Raw genomic sequence first — 23,113 nt, 5'->3', positions numbered from 1 at the left:
CGTGCCCACTGCCTCGTGCCGGGACGGCACTCGACCAGCCCCTCAATGTCAGGGCGGAGGACGTCGCACGGCAGGACAGCACGGGGAGGGAAGTAAGGTTTCACGTGCGGGCGGAAGAGCAGGGTCTCCGAGAACAAGGCGGCAGAAAGGCACACATTCCACCCGACAGGCCTCCTGGGGCGGAGGGGAGACGTGTGCACATGTCTGTGCAGCACGGCTTTGTGAACACACTAAGCTCAAGGACGAGAGCCCGTGTGCCGTGTCTGCAGTAGTGTCTGGGAATGGGAAGAAGGAAGGGAAGGCAGCACCGTCACTTAGAAGCAGAAACGGTGTTCGAACACGGGATGGAGAAGTACTCAGGGATGAAGTCTTGGGGTGATGAGGGGGGTCTGGAGCCCACAGCCAAGAAAGAATGCTTGAAGACACCTTTGGTACAAAAAGGTGATTTTATCAAAGCACAGGGACAGGACCCGTGGGCAGGAAGAGCTGCCCAGGGACCACGAGGAGAGACCGCTTATGGACTTGGGGGGAGGTAAATCCAAGGGGAAGTTTCCAGTGGGATTTTCATGCTGAAGAAGACACAGGATGCTGGAGGCCTGGCTGTTGTCCAACTACGGTTGTGTTTCCCCCTAGCGACGCATTAGCGAAGACACGGGGAGTTCCTGGAGGAATGTTACTGTCTGCGGGCCTCAGGTCTGTGTCAGGGGGCTGTGGTTAGAGGGAAGCAGTTCTGCCATTTCCTTCTGCCTTTGTGCCCCTTCTCACTGAGGGGGGAAGGGTGATGTTGGGGCTCCAGGAAACTGGGTCTATAGGCTTCTGGAGGTTAGACTATTGATAAGATTGCCTTTTTCTTGTAATTTACGAAGATATTGTGAACTGATGGGAGACTCAGGTCCCGCAGGACTGTGATCTTTAGCAGTTAACCATTTGTTTTTCCCCTTTCCTTTGTTCTTGGGCAGCCGGGAGGGCCTGAGGGGTGTCATAAATATCCTACCTGGGGTTGGGGGGGGCCGGTGTTTGAGGCCTGTCAGCTTGCCCTATGCTCTCTCATCACTCAATATTTAAAATTTCCCCTTTGCATAAATGTTTTATTGCATTTACTTCTCTTACCTCTCGTCCAGAATTCTCACTCATCAAGATATATTGTTTTCCATGTATACCTGGTGGAATTAAAGCCTTGGCCTCTGACCCTTTCTGGAGTTTGAGTGGTGGGCCTTCATGTAATTAAAACATCATTATAAGGGCACCTGGGTGGTTCAGTCTTGATTTGGGCTCAGGTCATAATCCCAGGGTCTTTGGATCAAGCTCCAAGTCGGGCTCTGTACTGACAGTGCAGAACCTGCTTGGGATTCTCTCTCTCTGCCCCTCGCCCCAGCTCGTGCTCGTGTGCTCTCTCACTGTCTCTCTAAACTTAAAAAAAATCATTACAAAGACCCCATAGGGACAAAGCCATAGAAGTTGCTCTGTATGAATGAGCCTAGCAGAGGGAGGCTAGCCTGGGGAAGAAAGCCCACCATTGCTTACAGGAAGGCCATCTGTTTCCCATGGGCCCAGAGCGGGACTGGAACACAGCAGGTGCTGGGCACACGTGGTTGAAGAGGTGCTGGAACAAAGTAGTGTGGACTTTAGATCCCCAGCTCTACAGCTAAAACATTGCTCTGTCACATGCCATCACCCAACCATTACTGGAAATATGCATACAACCTTCTCTGTGTATTTTAAAGAATGTTTTCTTGAGGTGTCCTTTACATACCACGTGTTTAGTTTGCAAACTCATACACTCAGGAAACCCACATGTGATGACAGACTTGCCCATCTCCCCAGAAACCAGCCTGTGATGCTGTCCAGACTGGCCCCTACCACAATCTGATCTTTACTGCTGTAGGGTTCAGTTGTTCCAGAACATCCTATAACCTGAGTCAGAGACTGTGCATTGTATTCTATGTGGCTTCCTTTACTCTGCATCACTGCTTGAGACCCATCCTGCCCCTGCATTTATCAGAAGTCTGCTGCGTGCATGTACCAGTCTGTCCGCTCCCATGATGGGGGCTTTGGGCTAGTTTGGGTCTGAGCACCAAGAATAAAGCCTCTGTGAACATTCTAACACATTCTCACACAACTCCACCTCCATCTTGGAGTGGAATTTGAGACCCAGGGTCGATGTATGTATATACAGCTTTTTGAGAAACTGCCAAACATGTTTCCAAACTGAACCATCTGGTGTTCCATTGGCAGAACCTGCACACTCCAGGGGAATAGAGCCCCTGCCAACACCCAGTCAGTCCCTTCAAGTCTCTGGCAGTCTCGTGAGTGTGCAGAAGGGCCCCACTGTTAGTCTACTTTGAGCCTCCCCAGGGATGAATGCTGTTGAGCGAGTTTCCTTTCAAATTGCCGTCATGCATCTTCTTTCACAAAGTGCCTGTTCATGAGTCTTGCCCATTTTTGGTTGTTTGTCTTTTTATTACCAACTATAGTGGTTCTGGTGTTATGTAGACACAAGCCTCTGCCTGACATAGTGAACAGGTTGTATTATCAGTGTTCCTACTGTCCTGGGGCTTGCTAACTTTCCTTATGCTGTCTCTGGGTGACGCAGTCATTTGGGCATCTGACTTTGGCTCAGGTCATGATCTCACAGTTTGTGGGTTCAAGCCCTGCATCGGGCTCTGTGCTGACAGCTCAGAGTCTGAAGCCTGCTTTAGATTCCATGTCTCCCTCCCTCCCTCCCTTCCTCTCTCTCTTTCTCTCTCTCTGTCTCTCTCATGCTCATGCTCGTGTGTGTCTCTCTCTCAAAAATAAACATTTAAAAAATTAAAAAAAAACCCACCACAGCAAACAGCATGGATTCATTCCATATCTATGAAAGAAAAACATTATTTTATTTATTTCACAGTGGAAGAAAAACCAGTATGGTTTCACTTAGGAAGCCTTTTGTTTTCATATTTTCTCATCTACTTGTAATGTATCTGAGCCACCCCGGGCTGATCCGCTACCACTGGAATGTGACTTGGCGTGCCAGGGCACTTCCGGCGCAGGTCTGAAAGCAAAGTTTCAGGGTTTTGGAGGAAAGTTTACTGTTTTCTTGATGCCTGGTAAATACTTGAGCCATGGACACACAGTGCTCTCTGGGGAACAGGCGGCTGCTGGGCATTCTCTGAAGAGGGTCACATATGGAAAGGCTGCTGTGGGGGACAGGAACAGGATGCAGGACCAGAAGGTGCCCTGAGGTCTGGGTCAAAGGAGGCATTTTCAGGAGGGCACCGAGAGGCCCACTCGAGAACACATGGCAACAAGGGCTGAACAGCAGAGGCCACGGACAAGCACGGTGTCAGATAAGGGCGGCATTACCGCCCAGGAGGGCCAAGGCTTAAACGTGGAGACTGTCTTGGCGGAATCTTGCATTGCAGAAGGAAAAGACAATTTGCATCCTCCCCTCCTCATCCAGCCGTGTCACTATAATCTTCATACCCACGATTCAACTCCGAGCTTCTGTCTGTAAGCAGGTGCCACTGCTATTCAAATGACAGGTGACAACGGCCCTTAATGTCTGCAGGTAGAGAACCGCGTGTTGACATCAAGGGTGTCAGCGGCGGACGTGCCAGAGCCACGAAGCCGGCAGGCTCCCGGATTCCACGTGGGTCAGCATGGACTCCACCCACCACAACCGACCAGAAAGTGAACAGAAGAGCTGTTTCCTCCTGTGACGATGTCAATGTCAGTGCCAACAGTGGAATGAAATGTCTTCCTGCAGAACCCCATAGCCTGCACTGATGCTGATCTGGATAGAAGGGTCCCGCATGCTGTGCACCTAGGTCCATGGGCACCGGGCTCCCTGCCCTGACTCCTGGGCACATGACCTGTGGAGGGCCCACCCTCACGTCCGCCCATGCCAGGGCACGCCGCCATCCCACCACCCTGCCCTGCCTGTCCCCATCTTCCTTGGGAAGCCTGTGAGGGCCACCTTCCCTCTGTGGCCTCGATTTTCTCACCGTCAACCTCACAGTTGCACAGCCACCTTGGTTCCTACTCAAACTCATTACTTCTCTCTAGTGTTGCTTGCTTTACTTCCATTCAATTCTTGTTCCTCTGGGACCTTGGTCCTCCTATCCTATGCCTAAGCTCCATCAATTAGTCCTCTGTTGAAACCCTCAGGTGAAGTGTGCATGTGACGCCAACAGGCTCCCAGTGAGCAGGAGAGGTTCTCCTGGCCCGAGGGCCACACCCAGGGCCCAGTGGCAGAGCAGTCAGTCACTCACCCAGGGAGTGTGAGTTTCACTCACCCAACAAACCCGGACCCCAGACGCCCTGGGTCAGCGGCCCCAGGTGCTCAGAAGTCCCCGTGAAGCTACTAACAGCAGCCAAAATTACGCTGGGCTGGGAACATAGGGAAGAAACAAGTTGACAGGTCATTTTGAATTAGGGCCTGAAACAAAGTCAGCACTAACCAAACTGTTGTCAGAAAGAAGACAGGAAGAAGGCAGGGAGGAAGGGGGCGGGAGGTAGGGTTGGCGTGTGTGTTCAATCCTTCCTTTGAAACACATATTTGGCTGGATCATATGAAGTTGCCCTTCTCACGGATCAAAACCAGCTGCGTGCTGGTAATTTTACACAGCTTAACCTAATAAGGTCAACACCAGGGAGCTACTAGGTACCTGGAAAAGACATCCTTCCAAACGCTGAGTCGTCCATTCCTCGCTTGAAGCCCTTCTTCCAGGCTGATGGGTCTCCAGGTCCAATCCCAGATTTTGCAAATGACTGGCTATCAGATGGAGAAGCTGATAAAACACAAGTAACAGCACCTTTACTGCAAAGCACCCGGCGCCTTCCCCCAAGGTCTGAAACACGAAGTCAGTGCTGCTTCAGCTAATGAAAAGCAAAGTCCCCATCTGAAAAGAACACCTCAGAGAATGTCAAAAATGAGCAGAATCTGTTTATTCCAGAATTTGTTTAGACCACCCCTCCGCACCCAGCTTGGGCAGCCTGCGATCACATTCCTGCTTTCTTGTCTACAAAAACATGGGTGTGCCAAGAGCGTGTAAACCCCATGACACACACCACATAATAGGAATCACTTTGTCATCCAAATCCCACAAGGGAATCTTCACAGTGGCCTACTTACTGAAACCAGAGCAGACGGGACACTTTCCCATCGGAGGTCAGGACGCCGCCCCCCCCAGAGGCCAGCGCCCCTCCCCTGCCCCCCGAGCTGGCCCACCAGCTCCTGCCCACCGCCACTCTGCCTCCGCTCACTCCTGCACCCCCCACAGACGGCACACCCAACGGGCCACCCCAGCAGCCGTGCTGAGGGTCTCAGTCTTCCTTCCTGTAAAATGATGGGTGCCACCTCGAACAGCCCGGCAGCATCGGGGGAGATGGACAGGTTAACCTACCTTCACAAACTATAAAATGCTTCCGGACCCCACCTCCGCCTCCGCCCTGGCCCTTTCTCCCAGCCAGGTGTCCTCAGAAGCATCATGGGGCCCCCTTTCTCCGGGCAAGGATGCCCTCCATCACCTGCGTCCACCTGCGGGCTCAGGTGTAAAACCGTCAGAACCTCTGTCCTGGCGACACCTCAGAGAGTCGGCGACACTGTTCTCCCGCACGCCCTGGGGTTGGCCAGTTCCCGTTGGCCTAATTCAGTCTATGAACTTTGTGTGTGAACAGAATGCCTTCAAATGGGTTTTCCAAGATGAAATTCCACGACTACCTCCTTCTGATGTAGCTTCTGTCCAATGTTAAGAAAACGAATCTAGTGACAATTCCTACCAAACTCAGCGTTCTCATAAAAATTGGGTAATGAAGTGAAATCAAGTTAAAAGTGAGTTATTTTATTTATTTTTAAAAATTTTTTAATGTTTATTTTTGAAGGCGAGAGACAGAGCGCGAGTGGGGGAGGGGTAGAGAGAGAGGGAGACTCAGAATCCGAAGCGGGCTCCAGGCTCCAAACTGTCAGCACAGAGCCCAACGTGGGGCTTGAATCCACGAACGTGAGGTCACGACCTGAGCCGAAGTGGGACGCTCACCTGACTGAGCCCCCCAGGCGCCCCTCAGTGAGAAGCTCTACATAATATGTTATTTTACCAGTGCTCTCCGATGGAGGAGGAAGGACCAAACAATCTCACGTTAGTGCACCTGCTTGCTGCTTGAAAAGACACAACTGCTATTAATGCCGATAAAGAACACAACACAACACATCCCTTCAGCAAGTCAGCTCCCATGGCACCAACACCCGCCGCCCGGGCCGGGGCAGAGGCGGCCCCAGGTCTCTGTTGTCCACTCTCCCTCTCGTCCCTGCCTCTGGCGGCCACCGGGCCAGCAACTCGGGACGGCTCTCACCTCAGCAATGGCTTTTACAAGCTGATTCTGTCCTGCATTTTCCCTAGTAAAGCTTGGTAATGTTTGGGGTTTTTTTTTAACATATTAGTTTTTCTCTAAAATATTGTTTGGCTCTTATTACTGACATCCAATAATTTTAAGTTTCTTTTTCTCCAAGTCATATAAAACTGGAATCAGAACTTAATTTGGAGAAAATCCATATAAAAATGCAAACAATATGTAAGACAAATAATGGTTGCTACGAAAGTTATACAAAGCAGTGGGGTGTTAACGACAAGCAAACACTCCTGTGGTCAACGGCACAGGTGCTGTGGTTTCCTCAATGTGGAGCTTCCTCAAACATCGACAACAGCACTGCCGTGTTACCCAGCAAGTGCACCTCTGGGAATTCATCCGATGCAACTGAAGGCAAGGTCTTGAGCAGGTCCTCGTATGCCAGCGGGGCCCTGACTCAACTGGGAGGAAGGGCCAAGAAGCCAGGCTGTGTGCAGAGGCCCCGTTCCCCAGGCAGCAGCAGGGCAGGCCGTCAGGAGGCTGTGAGCCCACCGTGCCAGTGTGGACCCCCCGCCCCCACCCCACAAAGTCCAGGAGGAAACAAACACTGGGTTACTTTTTATTGAAGAACGTTCCGTTGTAACTTCACCACGTTCTGCGCACGAGTGCTGGAGGCCAACTCCGTCTCGGGAAGGGGGACCGTCCCGTGGGGCAGGAGACCTTGCCAGCATGAGGGACACAGGGCGGCAGCGGCTCGGGATCCGGCAGCCTTGGCCACGTCCCCCTCGCGCCCACGGCGCACCGGCCCACGGTGAGTTATTCGGCCACAAACAGCTGCAGTTTGCCGTCCAGGGTGGTGGTGGCAAGCTGCAATTGAAGACAAAATGTGGTTCAGTCACTTTCATTAGCTGAGGGTCCTGTAAGGTAGGAAGCAAGGGCACTTTCTGCAGGCGTTTGCCTCATTTTCCATTTTCTAGACCACAGAACCGAGTGCGTCAAAAACAGTAAAATCTCCACGTGTGGCAGGTGCTGTATTCTACTCGACGGGTGCGAACCGCACGTCACTGCTGCTCTGATGCTCGAGAGGAGCATCAGGAGAGGACAGGGCGGCCTCCAGACGTGCCCGCCAGCTCTCGCCACTCCCGCGGGCCGGGCGTCGAGCCACAGCCCAGGGCGGCGGTGGAGGGCAGCTGGCTCGGAGGCTGGGACAGATGGTGGGGGGGAGGGGCAGATGCCCTCCTTCTGCCCCGTTAATGCAGTGAGGTGGGGTCCGCGTCCTGGGGAGCAAATCCAGGCAGTGCCCTCCCGCCAGGTCTCCTGCTGTCGCTGTCGGGACACGACTCCGCAGATGCCTGTTGGCTCACAACCCCGGAGGCCAGAAGGCGTGCGACCCGGTGTGAGCGGGAGCCCCTCGCCCGGCTGTGGGCGGCCACCCTCCCCCGTCCTCACGCGGCCTTTCCTCCTTGCAGGTGCTGGTTCCTCTCCCTCTGTGTCAGGCCGCCGGTCCTATCGGACAAGGAACCCGCCCCTAGGCCGCCCCCAGCTTTGCCTCCTGAGAGCCCTCCCTGCAACTGGAGCCACACTGGGGGTCAGGGCCCGACCGTGTGCCCGGGCGAGGGGGGCGGCCCTGCCGTCCACGGCACAGACACAAGCTGCGCCTTCCCACTCTGCTCTCAGCGATACAGACACTCCGCCCCCCCATGGCCACTCTCCGTCCACCTCCGCCTGCCTCTGGGCTCGAGTGGGGAAATGGGTCCCGGGCACCGACCCCACGAGTGGCCTGAGACCAGGTGGTGAGCACACGGCAGCTCCCACGTGGGGCTCGGGCCCCCCCGGCCACAGACCTCATCTTCCCTGGGGTTCTGGTGAAGTCTGAACTTGGCTCACTACAGAGTCTGGTCTAAGGCACGGAGCTGGGTCTGTTGCCCCAAGTCCCGCTCTTCATTCTGGGCCGTGAGGGGCTACGTGGGGTGCACGTGGCTGTCCACAGCCAACGGTCACCCCTGCAAGCTCCCGGTGTCTCTTAGCGTCCTGGGTCCACCAGCACTGGCTCGGCTTACCTCACAGACCCCCAGTGGTCTCTTTCCCGCCAAACGGCAGTGGATTTTATCATTAGAGATACACAACGGGGTGGGGGCTGATTAACAAACAAACAAAAACAGAGACTTTCATTCTAAGGCCAAGGAAGTGGCTACAAACCCACGGTTTGAAGACTGTCCTTAGAACCGGGCTCCAGAGGCAGGACCCAGAGCGGCCGACACATAGGCTTCTTGGCTCGTGAACGGCTCCACGCAGGGTCATTTAAACAGCAGGACCCGGCCAGGTGCACCACGACCTCACCTGTCATTTCCACATGGACCCAACGCAGGTGTGCCGTGTGATATTTGTAAGCGGCCACGCGGAAATTCTGCATTTCGAAGCATTGCACAAATCGCCACGTGGCCATCCGGTGGGACCTCAACTCCAATCAACTCACGCTCTTGCCCAGAGAAGGCACGCAACCCCCACCTACGAATCTTCTCTTCCTTCAAACGACACAATCGGCACCAGAGCCCTCACCCCGCGGTACCTCAGCGCCGCCTTCCCGCCGCGTCCCGCCGGCCACCACACTAGCTGAGGTCCTGGGCTCCTCCCGGAGCCGTGTGGACTCGGCCCCGAGCCCACCTTGCAAACGTCTGCCAATTCAGCCCCACCAAGTCGCTGTGCGACCCCTTTGGTGTTACGGTCCAGAATCTAAACCACGTCCGCGGGGTCGGGTGCGGATCTGTGCCTCTCTGGGGGTGTGGAAACGTCCTCGAGCCTGTCTCTCTCCTTCCCCATCTCTCGGGCGTGCTCCCAGAGCCTTCCACAACTGATCTTTCCTACCTTCCCACGCTGGGTTGTTACTGCTGTTATGGTACAGGACTTCGACACAACTTGGATACTTGAACCTGTACTTTCGGTATCTTTGCCGATATTTTGGGACAGCGCCCTCGGCCGGGCCACAGCCGGGCTGAGCCCACCGGCCGCGCCAAGAACAAGGTGATGTGCAGGGGAGCAGCGTGTACTTTTGTGACCTTTGGTTTTTAAAAGCCTCTGCCTCAGAATAGGTAAAACATCCATTAATAGAGTCAAGAGGAGACTTTGCTGCTTCTGTCCCCGCAGATCTAGAAACTCCCGGGCTGGGAGGAAGAGAGGGGAACAGGTGCAAGCCCTCCAACTCCATGGGTCCTCACAGAGGTCCAGGAACCCACCTTCGCCCAGAATCCTTCCCTGCAGAAGCAGGTGCCAGGCACCCAGACGGCCACGGGGGCCCCGCCCGGAGCACAAGCCACGAGGCAGCAGACCCCGTGCGGCACAGGGGGCAGATGGGCCGTGGAGCTCCCGCCGCCCCGGGCCCTGGCCCTGGGCCCGAGACGCTGCACAGCGGGCCCAGCCCACCGAGGTCTGCACAGACACGGCCCGGGGGGGCCACCGACGAGGGCCTGTCTTCCGGCTCATCGGGTGTGCTCCAGAAACGCCCCGACACCCGCGAGCCTGTCTTAGCTCGGGCCAGGGGACAAACGACCACGGTCAGGAGCCCAGGAGACCCAGGTCAGCAGGCACGGCGGGTCCTAGGGGCTCCAGGTTGCAGACTTCCGGTGCGGCCCTCACCTGGGGGAAGGGGCCACGGCCCACTCTGGGGCTGTTGGGGGGGCACTGAGCCGGTTCCTGAGGGCTCCACCTCACGACAGTCTCCCCCCCCCAAACACGATGCACCTCAGGACAGTACCCCCCCAACACGACGCACCTCAGGACAGTCCCCCCTCCTAACATGACGCACCTCACGACAGTCCCCCCCTCCTAACATGACGCACCTCACGACAGTCCCCCCCTCCTAACATGACGCACCTCACGACAGTCTCCCCCTCCAACACGACGCACCTCACGACAGTCTCCCCCCCACATGACGCACCTCACAACAGTACCCCCCAAAAAAATGCACCTCACGACAGTCCCCCCTTACACAACACACCTCACGACAGTCTCCCCCCAACACAACGCACCTCACACAGTCTCCCCCTCTTAACACGACACACCTCACGACAGTCTCCCCACAACACGACACACCTCACAACAGTCCCCCACCTAACACAACGCACCTCACGACAGTCTCCCCTCTTAACACGATGCACCTCACAACAGTCTCCCCCCTAACATGACGCACCTCACAACAGTATCCCCCCAAAAAATGCACCTCACGACAGTCCCCCCGCTAACACGACACACCTCACGACAGTCTCCCCCCCTCAACACAACGCACCGCAGGACAGTCCCCCAACACAACGCACCTCATGACAGTCTCCCCCTCTTAACACGACACACCTCACAACAGTCCTCCCCCTCCTAACACAACACACCTCATGACAGTCTCCCCCCAACACAACGCACCTCACAACAGTCTCCCCCTCTTAACACGACACACCTCACGACAGTCTCCCCCCACAACACGACACACCTCAGGACAGTCCCCCCCTCCTAACACGACACACCTCACGACAGTCCCCCCTCCTAACACGACGCACCTCACAACAGTCCCCCCCCCCCCCAACAAGACGCACTGGGGCTTGGCCTTCTACCTCTGGGGGGTAGAGGGGGACAAGAACCCCGGTGAGGGTTTGGGATAGTGGGGAGTCACACTTGCTCCGTCCACAAGCAGGGGCGCAGGGCACAGACACACATCTGACTGCGTCTGCCGAGACTGACGCCCGTCACAGACACCATGTCTGCTCGGTGGTCTCCGTGACCCACTCTGGCTCCGGTCCTGTGTCTCCTCCACCCCCTTCACGACCCGAGGGCTTGGCTCGCACACACTGTGATGCACCTGCAGGCGCCCCGAAGGTCGGCACCTCATCCCCCTCAGGAAACGCATCCCCAGATCACCTCAGCTTCACTAAAACCATCAGTTTTCTTCTTAGAATTGTTGGGTTCAAGACGTCCCGGTAATCTCCTAGGCGATGAGCCATCAGCCTGGCAACAGCTCCCTGGGAGGACGTTTTCTCTTCGTTGACACTGACCGACGTTCGCTTCCATGAATGATTAAGTGAATTAAACGTCAGAAACGCAGAAATAACAATAAGCACGATTTCTGGGCGCTCGCAGCCCATAGGCAGTGCCCCGTGTGGTGGAGGTCTCCACTGACACCGATTAGAAGACTGGAATCAGTCGAGATATCCTGCCCGATAGGATACTGGTGGGGCCATCGGAGGTAGTGCGGAGGCATCCAGACTTTCATTACTTGGTTAAAACGTTAAATCCTCTCCAGAGTTTCCGTGTGCTATGAACCCGGACATATGTGTGCTATGAAGTCAGACCTTGGTCCTACCATACATTTGTCATCCAGTATGGGGCAAGTGCCCTCTCTCGACCTCTGTTTGGGATGAACACCAGGTGACACGACCGACCCAGGAGTCAGAAGGGCCGTATCGGTTCTTGCATGTAGAGCACCTGCCAGAACCAGGCGCCTGGGCGCACTCGGAGGTCACCACATTGGCGTCGGTGTAGGACCAAACAGAGAAAGGACAGATACAAAACTCTGCAGTTTTCAGACCGAGTATACAACTTACATAACCCAAGAGAAACAGACTGATGCTTACAGTTCAGACTGTGGCCTGAGAATGTTTATTGTTTTGGAAGGAGAACTTAGTTCTTATTTCAAAGAAACGGTTAAAAGAAAGTCAGATTTCACACTGGAGCAAAACTTCACTTACTCACAAGTCCCCAAATAATCTTACACTCACGGACATGTGTTAAATTTATTTTAAAGTTTCTCTTTCCTTGAACTGTATCAGAGACGATGATGAACCACACACATCTGGGACCAAAAACAAAAAAATGAGGTTTATCTGTTCTAAATACCTCAGTCTGCAAAACACCGCTACAAATCTCATACTAATGACATCTTACAACATTAATAACCCTTTCTTAGAACAGATCTTCAAACAACAGAAAAATAACTTTCAGATGGCTGAGTCACTTCTATATCCAAACTTTTGAACCATTACGAAAAGCAACAGTGTCCGGGGGATAAATACAGTAGCTCTGAGTCCTGTGAGTTTCGTTTGAATTTGGCGAGGAATTCCGCCTCTGAAGGTCAGGCCTTCGTCCGTGTAAGTGGAACACAAGCAGTGTGTCCCCGGCTGTCTGCATCAGTGGGCCCCTGCGGTCTGGGTGCCCTGGGGGGCTGGGGCTGCACGGGAAGCACCAGGGCAGGAGGATGGCACGCGAGTGAGAGAGGTTTGTCTAAACACACGGGATGCGAGACGAGTCCCTCTGGAGCCACGTGGCCATGCTGAACCGAGAAGGGGGACAGGGAGATTCTCCCCACTGCTCTGCCTGGAGAGACGTGTGACTCACTTTCTTGGTGGTGAGGGACAGAAAGCCAGCTTGGACGAGTTGAGTAGAAAGGCATTTTATTATATGGTTATTGGAATGTCTAAAGGTGCTCAACAACAAAAATGGATTTTGGAGTCAGGAAAAGCCACAGCTGTGGACAGATGGCAACAGAAGTCTTATCTCACTTATGCTACCGGCCTTCAGCTTCGGCCACTGCTTTCTCTGAGTTCCAGCTTCAAAATGTGGCCTACGCAGGGTCAGGTGTTGAGTCTTTGCTGCTCCCGTGACAACCACGTGGGTGGAAAGTCTGAGAAAGGCAGTGAGACAGAAAGATAAACTATGAGGGACAGGGACGAGTCCTTTCCTTCAATAAAATCGGGACGTCCCATGAGAGTGAATGCATGCATCCCACTGCTGCAGGGGCACTGACCTCACCATAGCTCTTGCAGGGTCGAGGGTGGTGACTACTGAAGGGACCAGCATTCTGAGGCTTGGAGAGCCTGAGAACTGGCTCTTGGCTGAGTTGCAGGAAAACAGCGACAAGCCTGGAGAAGGAAATGACAGCCAGAGGGACAAGTTTATGACACCACTTTCTGCCCAAGGAAATCAGTCTCTGTTACAGCCAAGTGTGTGTGTGCTGGAGGGGGATCTCAGGCTTTAATCACCATACGGACACAGAAGGTGAGGACTCGGGGTCTCATGATAAAGGGAGTTGGGCCAAAAACCCCGCACGAAGCCAGAAGATTCACACGTTTAGACCTGAGTGAAGCATGGACAAGAAAGGGCATCCAGACAGCAGGGGATGAGATGTCTCAGCCTGAGGTGAGGAAATCACCTCCAAAATCCATAGCAGAGGGCTGCCTAACAGGGAGTTTGCAGTTTTAGTTTGTGCTGTGTGATAAAAGGAAATCCATATCAAGAAACTAACCAAAAAAAAAAAAAAAAAGTGGTCTCAGCTACTAATATTCCTGGAGCACCCAGCAGAGCAAACCTAAGAACCCCCAGACCACTCCTCCACTAAAGCCTTGCAGGACCCTCAAGGTAAGCTCTGCTAAAGGATCTCTGGAGGTTTTCCCATGAATGAGAGTTAGTGGACACAATGCCAGCAGGAAGGAGTACTCAACACTGTAGACGACAGAGCCATCACATGTGTCTTCAAATCAGTATGTTTAAAATGGCTAGGAACACAATCAAAGAATAAGCTGTTATAATAAAGAACCGGAAGACTGAAGACAACCAAAGTGAAGCTGGAAATAAGAGCAGGGCAACAGAACATAAACTTCCGGTTGGTGGGTTAAGACCTGATTAGAAACAGCTGAACAGTGGGCTTGTGAACTGGAAGACAGGTGTGAAGAAACCACACAGAATGCCGCTCATAGAGTTGAGAGGATGGGAAACATGAAGGAGACTTCAGATGGCAGACTAAGTCCAAATATTCACTTAAAAGAAGTTCCAAGGACGCCCGGGTGGCTTATCGACTCTTGATTTTGGCTCAGGTCATCATCTCAGGGTCATGAAACGGAGCCCTGCATCAGGCTCCACGCTGGGTATGGAGCCTGCTTAAGGTTCTCTCTCCCCCAGCCCCCACCTCTCTCTCAAAAAATAAGAGTAAGAGTAAGAAAATAAGAATAAAAATAAAGTAAAATGAGTTCTGAAAGGCAAGAACAAGGAGACTGGACAAGAGAAAATATTTGAAGGGATAATGGCCAGAATTATCCAGAATTAAGGAAAAATCAAATAGTCATTGAGGGAACAAAATGAGTTCTAGGAAAGATAAAAAATAATAAACCCACAACTACGTTTATATTAAGTCTCCAGGACAATACCCACAACAATCTTTCTCAACTGGTGGCCTCATCCTGAATCTCTATCACATGGAGTGGGCTTACATAAATACGGGCAGCCATCCCCACTTACAGAGAAGGCAGGTGAGGCACAAAGGTGACACCAAAACACAGGCTCCCAGTGACTCTGAGGCGTGTCAGGAATTAAGGTCCCTTTTATACATATGACTCATTTTTCAATTTTAAATATTACTGCCAGTTATTGGCCATTAACTTTCTCAGGTGTCCTTCATTAAAAATAAATTTTTAATTTTCAGGAAGACAGAAGTCATCAAATTTTTTGTCATGTTTTATACTTCCAAGTTTTTTCAGTTTTGTGAAATCTTTCCCAAGCATACATCACAAAGCTATTCTACAGTTTCCTCTATTTAGTTATAGTTTTACTTTTCACATCTGGATATTGAAATCATTAGGTTTATGCACGTTTAAATAAAAATAGGTTTTTTTCACTATAAAGACCTATTTTCCCTAAACACTGTACCAAATAATCCATCTTCTCTCCATTGTTTCATGGTGCCATATTACTATGTATTAAGTCCTCAAATATACATGGGTCTATCTCTGAATCCTCTATTATGTTCTTTTGGCTTTATTTCAGCTCTTGAATCAATGATACATTATTTCTATGGTCTCATATTGCTTATTATCTGATAAAGAAAATATAAAGTAGACTTAGCCTTTTATGGATCTTTTTTCTCCAATAAATGTTTTTTGGGATAAGTTTATTGAATCCTGCTGGAATTTTGATTAAGACTTGCAATAAAGGGGCGCCTAGGTGGCTCAGTCGGTTGGGCGTCCGGCTTCGGATCAGGTCATGATCTCACGGTCTGTGGGTTTGAGCCCCGCATCGGGCTCTGTGCTGACGGCTCGGAGCCTGGAACCTGCTTCGGATTCTGTGTCTCCCTCTCTCTCTGCCCCTCCCCCACTTGTGCTCTGTCTCTGTCAAAAATAAATAAATGTAAAAATTGCGGAAGGGGGGCCGCCGGGGTGGCTCAGTCAGGTGAGAGTCCAACTTCGGCTCAGGGCGTGATCTCACGGTTCATAAGTTCGAGCCCCACCTCAGGCTCTGTGCTGACAGCTCGGAGCCTGGAGCCTGCTTCAGATTCTGTGTCTCCCTCTCTCTCTGCCTCACCCCCATTCATGCTCTCTCTCTGTCTCAAAAATAAAAATAAACATTAAAAATTTTTTAAAAAAAGATTTGCAATAAATTTATAAATTAGTAAAGAACTGGCATTCTTATATTAAGTTATAACTTAAACTATGAAAGGATATGGAATATTATTCAGAACTTCTACAGTTTATTAGCATTTTAAAGTTTTCTCCATAGTTTTCTCCATTGTTTTTCTCAGTTAAGCTCCTAAAGTGTTATTTGTTGTTATTATAAAGGAAATCTTATTTTTATTTTAATTTCAGTTAGTTATTACTGATAATTTGATTGTTGTAACTAGATATTACATGTGGCAACCTTGGTGAATGACACCAGTTCTAAGAGTTTAATGATTCTATTAGATTTTCCAGTTAAATGAATCAAATCATCTGCAAACAATGAGAGTTCTGTCTCTCCTCCTCCAAGGCTTTTTACTCTCATTTGTTTCTCTTTCTTTGTTTTATCATTCAGAATATCCAATATTATGTTAAAAGAGTTGTGAAAGTAGTTCTCCTTGTCATATGCCTGGTTTTAAAGAGAATGAATGTAAAATCTCTGTACTAGGTATAATATTTTCTATAAATATTAGCATATAACCTTTACCAGATTAAGAATCTCCTTTCTATTCCTAGTTTGGTAGACTTTCTTTTAATCCTAAACAGTAACGAATTTAAATGCTTTTTCGGCATCTACTGAGAGAATACAAAATATTTCCTCTGTATCAAAGTGGTGATTAAGTCACTAGATTTTCCAATGTCAAACCAATCTTGTATTTGGAGATAAATCCTACTTAATCAAGATGCATTTTTAAGTGCACAGTTAAATCCAGTTGGCCAGGTTCTATTTTGGATCCACACAGATTTGTCTATAACCGAATCTGGCATATAATCACATTGCATTGTGTTTAGCGGGTGTTAGAACAAAAAAAATACCCTACTCTCACTGAGAAACCAGGGGGATTCTTACACATTCAGTGCTGATGGAAGGCAAAATTAGATGGCCACGTGGAAAACATCTTGGCAGTTTCTTATAAAATAAAGCATACACTTCACATACAACCCAGAAAGTCCATATGTAAGTTATTTATCCAGAAAACTAAAAACATACATTGGCACAAAGAACTGTTCACGAACGTTTCTGTAGCTTTACTCATAATCCACATAAAAGCTGGAAAACCCAAACCTTCCAAACTGGTATAAACCAGTGTGAAATGTACGATGGGACACACCAGTCAGACATGCAGCCGTATAAAAAGTCTCGCGACCACCACCCTGCATGAAAGGATAAACACGCCAAACACGTGGTGTATTTATTACTCAAAGTACTGTGTGTGACTTCCTGAAAAGACATAAGGAACAGAAATCAAATCAGCGGCTGGGGTCGGAAGAAAAAGTTGAGTACGAAGGGACTCACAGTACCTGGGTGGGGGGAGGGTCTCCGTCCTGACCCTGCAGGGACCTAGGCGGGGAAACATCTCCAGCTTGACTGTGGTGCAGGTCGTATGGCCGTACATCCATCTGTCACCTCTTATTTAATTTCAAACCCCATCAGATGAACTCTACTCTGTACAAACGATTTATCATCAAACCTTAATGTAAAAATATAATAAATGCCACCATATAGGACTAAGTGATGTAGATAACAGGAGCTGCCAAAGATTGTTGAAATAAATGACATCCAAGTATCTATGGGTATAAAACAATAAGCCTTTGTGTCGTCAGCCATGTGAAAGCTAGAAGTAACCATGTTTGTATCTCAGGCGAGATTCGCCTCTACAGAAATACTTCACCTGAAGAACTAAGAGTGCTACGTCATCAGCTAGATTTTATAAAGCTCTGGGTGTTTGCACGCAACACATAAAAGACTACTTTTTAACATCACACATCTTATGTTCATACAATAGAGAAATCCTGACAAATGATTAATGGCCAGAGGTGAGGAAAATTTGGTTTCCGTAACTGAATAATGCAGGAGGAAGCAGACAAGATTCTGGGTCGTAACTCCAGACTCCCGCTCGTGCTCGGTGCACACCTGGGCGCTCATGCTCAGTGAACACCTAAGTGCTCGTGCTTGGTACACACCTGGGCACTCGTGCTTGGTGCACACCTGGGTGCTCATGCTTGGTAAACACCTGGGTGCTCATACTTGGTGCACACCTGGGTGCTCGTGCTCGGTGCACACCTGGGCGCTCGTGCTTGGTGCACACCTAAGTGCTCGTGCTTGGTACACACCTGGGCACTCGTGCTTGGTGCACACCTGGGCGCTCATGCTTGGTAAACACCTGGGTGCTCGTACTCGGTGCACACCTGGGTGCTCGTGCTCGGTGCACACCTGGGCGCTTGTGCTTGGTGCACACCTAAGTGCTCGTGCTCGGTACACACCTGGGCGCTCATGCTCGGTGCACACCTGGGTGCTCGTGTTTGGTGCACACCTGGGTGCTCATGCTTGGTGAACACCTAAGCACTCAGGCTCAGTGAACACCTTGGGTGCTCGTGCTCAGTGCACACCTGGGCGCTCATGCTCGGTGCACACCTGGGCGCTCGTGCTCGGTGCACACCTGGGTGCTCGTGCTTGGTGAACACCTAAGCACTCAGGCTCAGTGAAAACCTTGGGCGCTCGTGCTCGGTGCACACCTGGGCACTCGTGCTTGGTGCACACCTGCGTGCTCGTGCTCGGTGCACACCTGGGTGCTTGTACTTGGTGCACACCTGGGTGCTCGTGCTTGGTGAACACCTAAGCATTCAGGCTCAGTAAACACCTTGGGCGCTCGTGCTCGGTGCACACCTGGGTGCTCGTGCTCGGTGCACACCTGAGTGCTTGTGCTTGGTAAACACCTAGGCACTTGTGCTTGGTGCACACCTGGGCACTTGTGCTTGGTGCACACCTGGGTGCTCGTACTTGGTACACACCTTGGGCGCGCATGCTCGGTGCACACCTGGGTGCTCATGCTTGGTGAACACCTAGGCGCTCGTGCTTGGTGCACACCTGGGTGCTCATACTTGGTCCACACCTGGGTGCTCGTGCTTGGTGCACACCTGGGCACTCGTGCTTGGTGCACACCTGGGTGCTCGTGCTTGGTGAACACCTAGGCACTCGTGCTTGGTGCACACCTGGGTGCTCATACTTGGTCCACAGGCTCAGTGAACACCTTGGGCGCTCGTGCTCAGTGCACACCTGGGCGCTCGTGCTTGGTACACACCTGGGCACTCGTGCTTGGTAGACACCTAGGTGCTCGTGCTTGGTGCACACCTGGGTGCTCGTGCTTGGTAAACACCTAGGCGCTCGTGCTTGGTGCACACCTGGGCGCTCGTGCTTGGTGAACACCTAGGCGCTCGTGCTCAGTGCACACCTGGGTGCTCGTACTTGGTGCACACCTTGGGCGCTCGTGCTTGGTGCACACCTTGGGCGCTCGTGCTTGGTGCACACCTGGGTGCTCGTGCTTGGTGCACACCTGGGCGCTCGTGCTTGGTGCACACCTAAGTGAAATCCAGCTCTAACAACACATGTTGCTAAATCGCTTCATGTTTGCTCGTCATCCTCAAACCTCATGCAGGCTCCACGTGTCCTGACTTCCTCCACTTGGAGGCATGTTTCCAAATGTCTAGACTCCTTTTTCTCCACATTTTCCCAAGCACTGGGACCTTTTCTTGCTCACCGAGGACCACCTCCCGAGCGTGCAGCAGGCAGGGCAGATCACACAGCTCTGCCTACAAGATTTTGTTGTCTAAACAACAGGTTTGAAAGTAGCCACTTTTCCCCAAACTCAAGCCTCTCTGGAACCTTCCTACTTTCCCCATCAGTAATAGAAGACACAGAGCTCAGAACGGCTTGGCCAGGCTGCACTCACACCACCTCGTGCAACCTCAGGTGCCTTGGTGTCTTCATCCTAAGATGGGGATAATCACAGCGTCCACTTCAAGGGCCTGAGAACGAGTCTAGAACTCTGCCGGCACATGGGAAGCGCTATCGTTTCTATAGTGTAAATACCACCCTCCTCTAGGACAAGCCGGCATACGTCCCCTCCACGGTGGGGAGAACATGGGAAGAGCCACGTATAACTCCAGATTCTGCATGTGAGCTCCACGTACAGCTGAAGGAGAGGATAAAGAAGCACTGCTTAGAGAGGAGGAGCTCCAGGTTGAAATGCAAGGTGAGGCCACCAAACGTGGCTGTGCTGGACATCAGCCCTGAAGCCCGCCTGTGGTCTGACCCATTCCTCCGGGCTTCCCGGCGGGAGGCTGGCCGGCCCCCGGGGAGCAGAGGGAGGTGCACCCGTGAGAGGGGCCCAGTCTCCGTCCCTGCCGCTGGAGGCAACGAGGACGCCACAGGAACGCCAAGAGAGGAACCACGGACTATGGGGAATCCACTTTCGTAACTCCTGGAGACGGCCGTCCGTCTTCACGGACACTTCACCTAACAGAACAGTCGTGAAGGGAGACAAAACCCAGATGTGCCACTGGAATGAAGAGAGGAATTCATCATTTACTCGTGACAGACTTGGATTCCTGCCCCTGAGAACACGTGCTTGTGCGTGGAAAAGCCACGCCAGACTCTGGCACAGCCACTGTTTGTCTCTATGCGTGAAAGGTGCCAGGATTTACCTTTTTGTGTGCTTGGGGAGATCTCTGTGGTGGGGGGAAAGGTCTGAAATTCCTTCACAAAGAAACTACTGTTCAGCGTCCTCCAGCAGACGAAGGAATGTAGAAATGAGACTCTCCAGTGTCTCCTGAAGCAAGATTTGAAGATGATAACCCACACTGCCATTCTTCCCCAACTTCCTCGAATGCGACCAGGCAGCAAAGTCAGCCCACGGCAACGTGGGAACCACTGGTGCGCGGCCGGCTCAAACTGCCTTTCTTGACGTGCGCGGCACAGTGTGCTGGTGTAGATCTCGCTCAACCCAGGACTAACCCCCTCGTCCTGTGACATTTCCGAATTTGGTCTGTTTGGTGGCCGGCAAATAATGGAAAGGCGAGCTCTCCAGCCCCCTCTTCCCCTTAGCCTCGTAAACGAGACTCGGAAGCCAGGAGGAAGTCAAAGTGGTAAGACCAACAGTCCCGCTGTGATCGCAGCGCAGACGAGGCGGAGGCCCACGCCGGCGGACCGGTTACTAGTCACGTAACCTCAGCTGAATCATCTGCTCTGTCTGCACCTTGGTTTTACCATCTGCCAAGTGGGGACAACAACACGATCGTGCTTCGGCACACGGACTGACGTGCGCACACGCATGACACATACAACAACACGGCCACTTCATGGCGCAAACAACGCATCGCGTACAAGCCACGCGGTCGATATGGAGTCACTTTGCATCCGCCCTTGATTTCCCTCCCTGAGCTCATCTTTCGCAGCACGATCTGGTCCTGAAGCCTAAGGAAGACTAATGTCGTGACACTTGAAGACCCCGGGTATGAAGCATTTTCACGCCCGTGTCGCTGGCCGCGCCCCCTGACTAAACCCTTCCTGTAGTCCCCGTACCCGCTTCCAGGTGAGTCATACGCTTTCAGAGGTGAAGGCAATCTTAGAGGAAAATCTAGCGTCTGTCTTTTATGTTGCTAATCTGGTGCGTGAAAAGTCGCAGAGCCGAAAGGAGCAGACGTGGGTGGGCACCGACGTCCTGCTCGCGGCAGGCCCCGTGCTGAAGTCCTTCGCCGAACACGCGGCACGTCCTCCGCACAGAAACCGGGACCGTGCCTCACGCAGGTATTGGCCTTGACAGAGGCAGTAAGTGCAAAGATTTACTTTGGATTAAAAGCCTCAAACCAGGCGGCATCTGAAAGTGTGAGTTCCATGAGCCTTCGGGGCAGAAACCACTGGAGAACACAGCCCGCTGCCCCACTTCATCCGTCTGACGGATTTCAGAAGAGAAAACGCCGCGTCACACGCCGCCTCAGTTCTTGCCTGGCCGCTCTGATGGGAACACGGCGCCTCGGCCCGAGCCCGCCCGTCGCGACGACTCAGGCTCCGTGAAGGACCGGCCGCTGGTAGCCAGGCAGACCCTCCTGATCGATAACTCAGAGTTTCCGGGATGGGCAGGAGGGCCCGCTGTGCAGCCGAGACGGAGCTGTCCAAACACTCGAGTTCCATAATTTCATTACTTCTCAAACGTCTCTAATCCAGGATAAACATCTCCACTTGGTTGAAACTCGCCGACGTCCGGCATGTCGCAGGGTTTTGCGTAGCCTTCCGGCCTCTCCTTGGACTTACCCAAGTAATTCTGCCTTGCGGTGTTTCTGCGCCCGTGTGCAGGCGGGGAGGCGGGCCCGGGGCAGAGCTGACCGGACACAGAGCTCCGTCCTGGCTGGAGCCTCCCAGGTGAGTCCGTGGGAACCAGTAGCCCAAGGAGGTGTTAATCCTGGAACAGCCCAACCGCACCGCTTTCAGGACACGCTGAGGGCAGAGGCGCGGGGCGTGGACTGCAGATTTAGTGCCTCACCCGACGGCCGACGCCCAGGTGTCCTGGCAAGAACGGAATCGAAGCAATTGTGTCGTTCCTGACGCGGAGACTCCCGTGTTCTGACTAGAATGGATTGAAGCCCTGTTCTGGGGCTCCCGTGGAAGCAGGGGGAGCTGGCACTGTGGCCAGCCCCGGACCTGGCCACTCTCCGCGCAGACAGGCCCCAGGTGAGGCTTACAGAACGCGGGGCTTTGTCTCCGGGAAGCCTGGGGACTCTGCAAGATGAGCTCCACTCCTAACCACGCAGATTCTCTCTCAAATAACCGCTCCGAGGGTCGGGTCGTGGGGACCTGGGGCGTGGCAGGCGCTCCAAGGGTCGGATCGTGGGGACCTGGGCTGCCGCCCGGACTCCCAGGACTCCCGCTTCTGTGTTTGGAAGGAAACAATCTGCCAACCCGGTAAAGTCTGTTCCTGGGCCGGAAGGTGACACTTTGCCGGTCAGTCCTCACCTACCACAGAAGGAGGCCACCGCTGGCCAACTTCCCTCCCCCTGCCTGCTCTCTGCATGTGAAGCGATGCCTTGTATGCCCCAGGGACACAGGCGGAAAACCAGACAAGAAGCTGGTGGGGGGTTTCCTTGGCATTCTCAGCTCCAGTTTGGATGGCCTGTGTGAGCCTCGAATGACTACACACATGAGCAGCACAGCATCTCCGTCTCTCCTGCACTTGCGAAGAACTGAGCAGTGCTGTCGTGACCGGAACTCTCCAGACAAGGAAACGTGGTGACCCTGATCCCCCAGAAACCCCATCTGAGCCGATGACAGGCTCAAGTTTAGGACCTGACCCGCCAAACAGCGGATGCACGTTATGGGCTGTTTCAAACTACCCACCTGTCACCGCCCACGTGCGTGCACACACAGGTCAGCACTGCACAGAGAATATTGTGCGGAGATAATCACACATACTGCATCAAGTAGAAGATCTTCCCACTGCTACAGGACCCAGGGATTTCTGTCAAAGGAGAAGAAGATCACTGGGCAAGAT

At 52.5% G+C, this 23,113-nt stretch overlaps 1 protein-coding gene and 2 long non-coding RNA genes across 4 annotated transcripts in view; all 3 read right to left on the bottom strand.

Moving 5' to 3' along the window:
* Positions 1-2,853: 2,853 nt before the first annotated feature.
* LOC113598571 (uncharacterized) lies at positions 2,854-6,619 on the bottom strand. Its single transcript, XR_003419171.2, has 2 exons — positions 5,388-6,619; positions 2,854-4,772 (listed from the first exon to the last, which is right to left on the bottom strand). It is a non-coding gene; the product is annotated as an uncharacterized LOC113598571 (long non-coding RNA).
* A 353-nt stretch (positions 6,620-6,972) lies between these two features.
* The window catches only part of WDR27 (WD repeat domain 27), a 150,689-nt gene continuing 134,548 nt past the window's right edge, over positions 6,973-23,113 (bottom strand). Inside the window, 2 exon segments of the mRNA XM_053223181.1 lie at positions 6,973-7,016; positions 7,019-7,194. Of these exon segments, the coding sequence (XP_053079156.1) occupies positions 6,973-7,016; positions 7,019-7,194 (220 nt within the window).
* Positions 18,810-22,952, bottom strand: LOC128315444 (uncharacterized). Of its 2 annotated transcripts, none has more exons than XR_008298197.1 (3): positions 22,461-22,952; positions 19,124-22,419; positions 18,810-18,846 (listed from the first exon to the last, which is right to left on the bottom strand). It is a non-coding gene; the product is annotated as an uncharacterized LOC128315444 (long non-coding RNA). The 2 variants fall into 2 exon arrangements; XR_008298196.1 differs by lacking the exon at positions 18,810-18,846 and adding an exon at positions 18,852-18,971.

Source organism: Acinonyx jubatus, chromosome B2 (assembly GCF_027475565.1).
Source record: "Acinonyx jubatus isolate Ajub_Pintada_27869175 chromosome B2, VMU_Ajub_asm_v1.0, whole genome shotgun sequence".
Classification (NCBI taxonomy): Eukaryota; Metazoa; Chordata; class Mammalia; order Carnivora; family Felidae; genus Acinonyx; species Acinonyx jubatus.
This window is presented reverse-complemented; position numbering and strand designations above follow the sequence as displayed.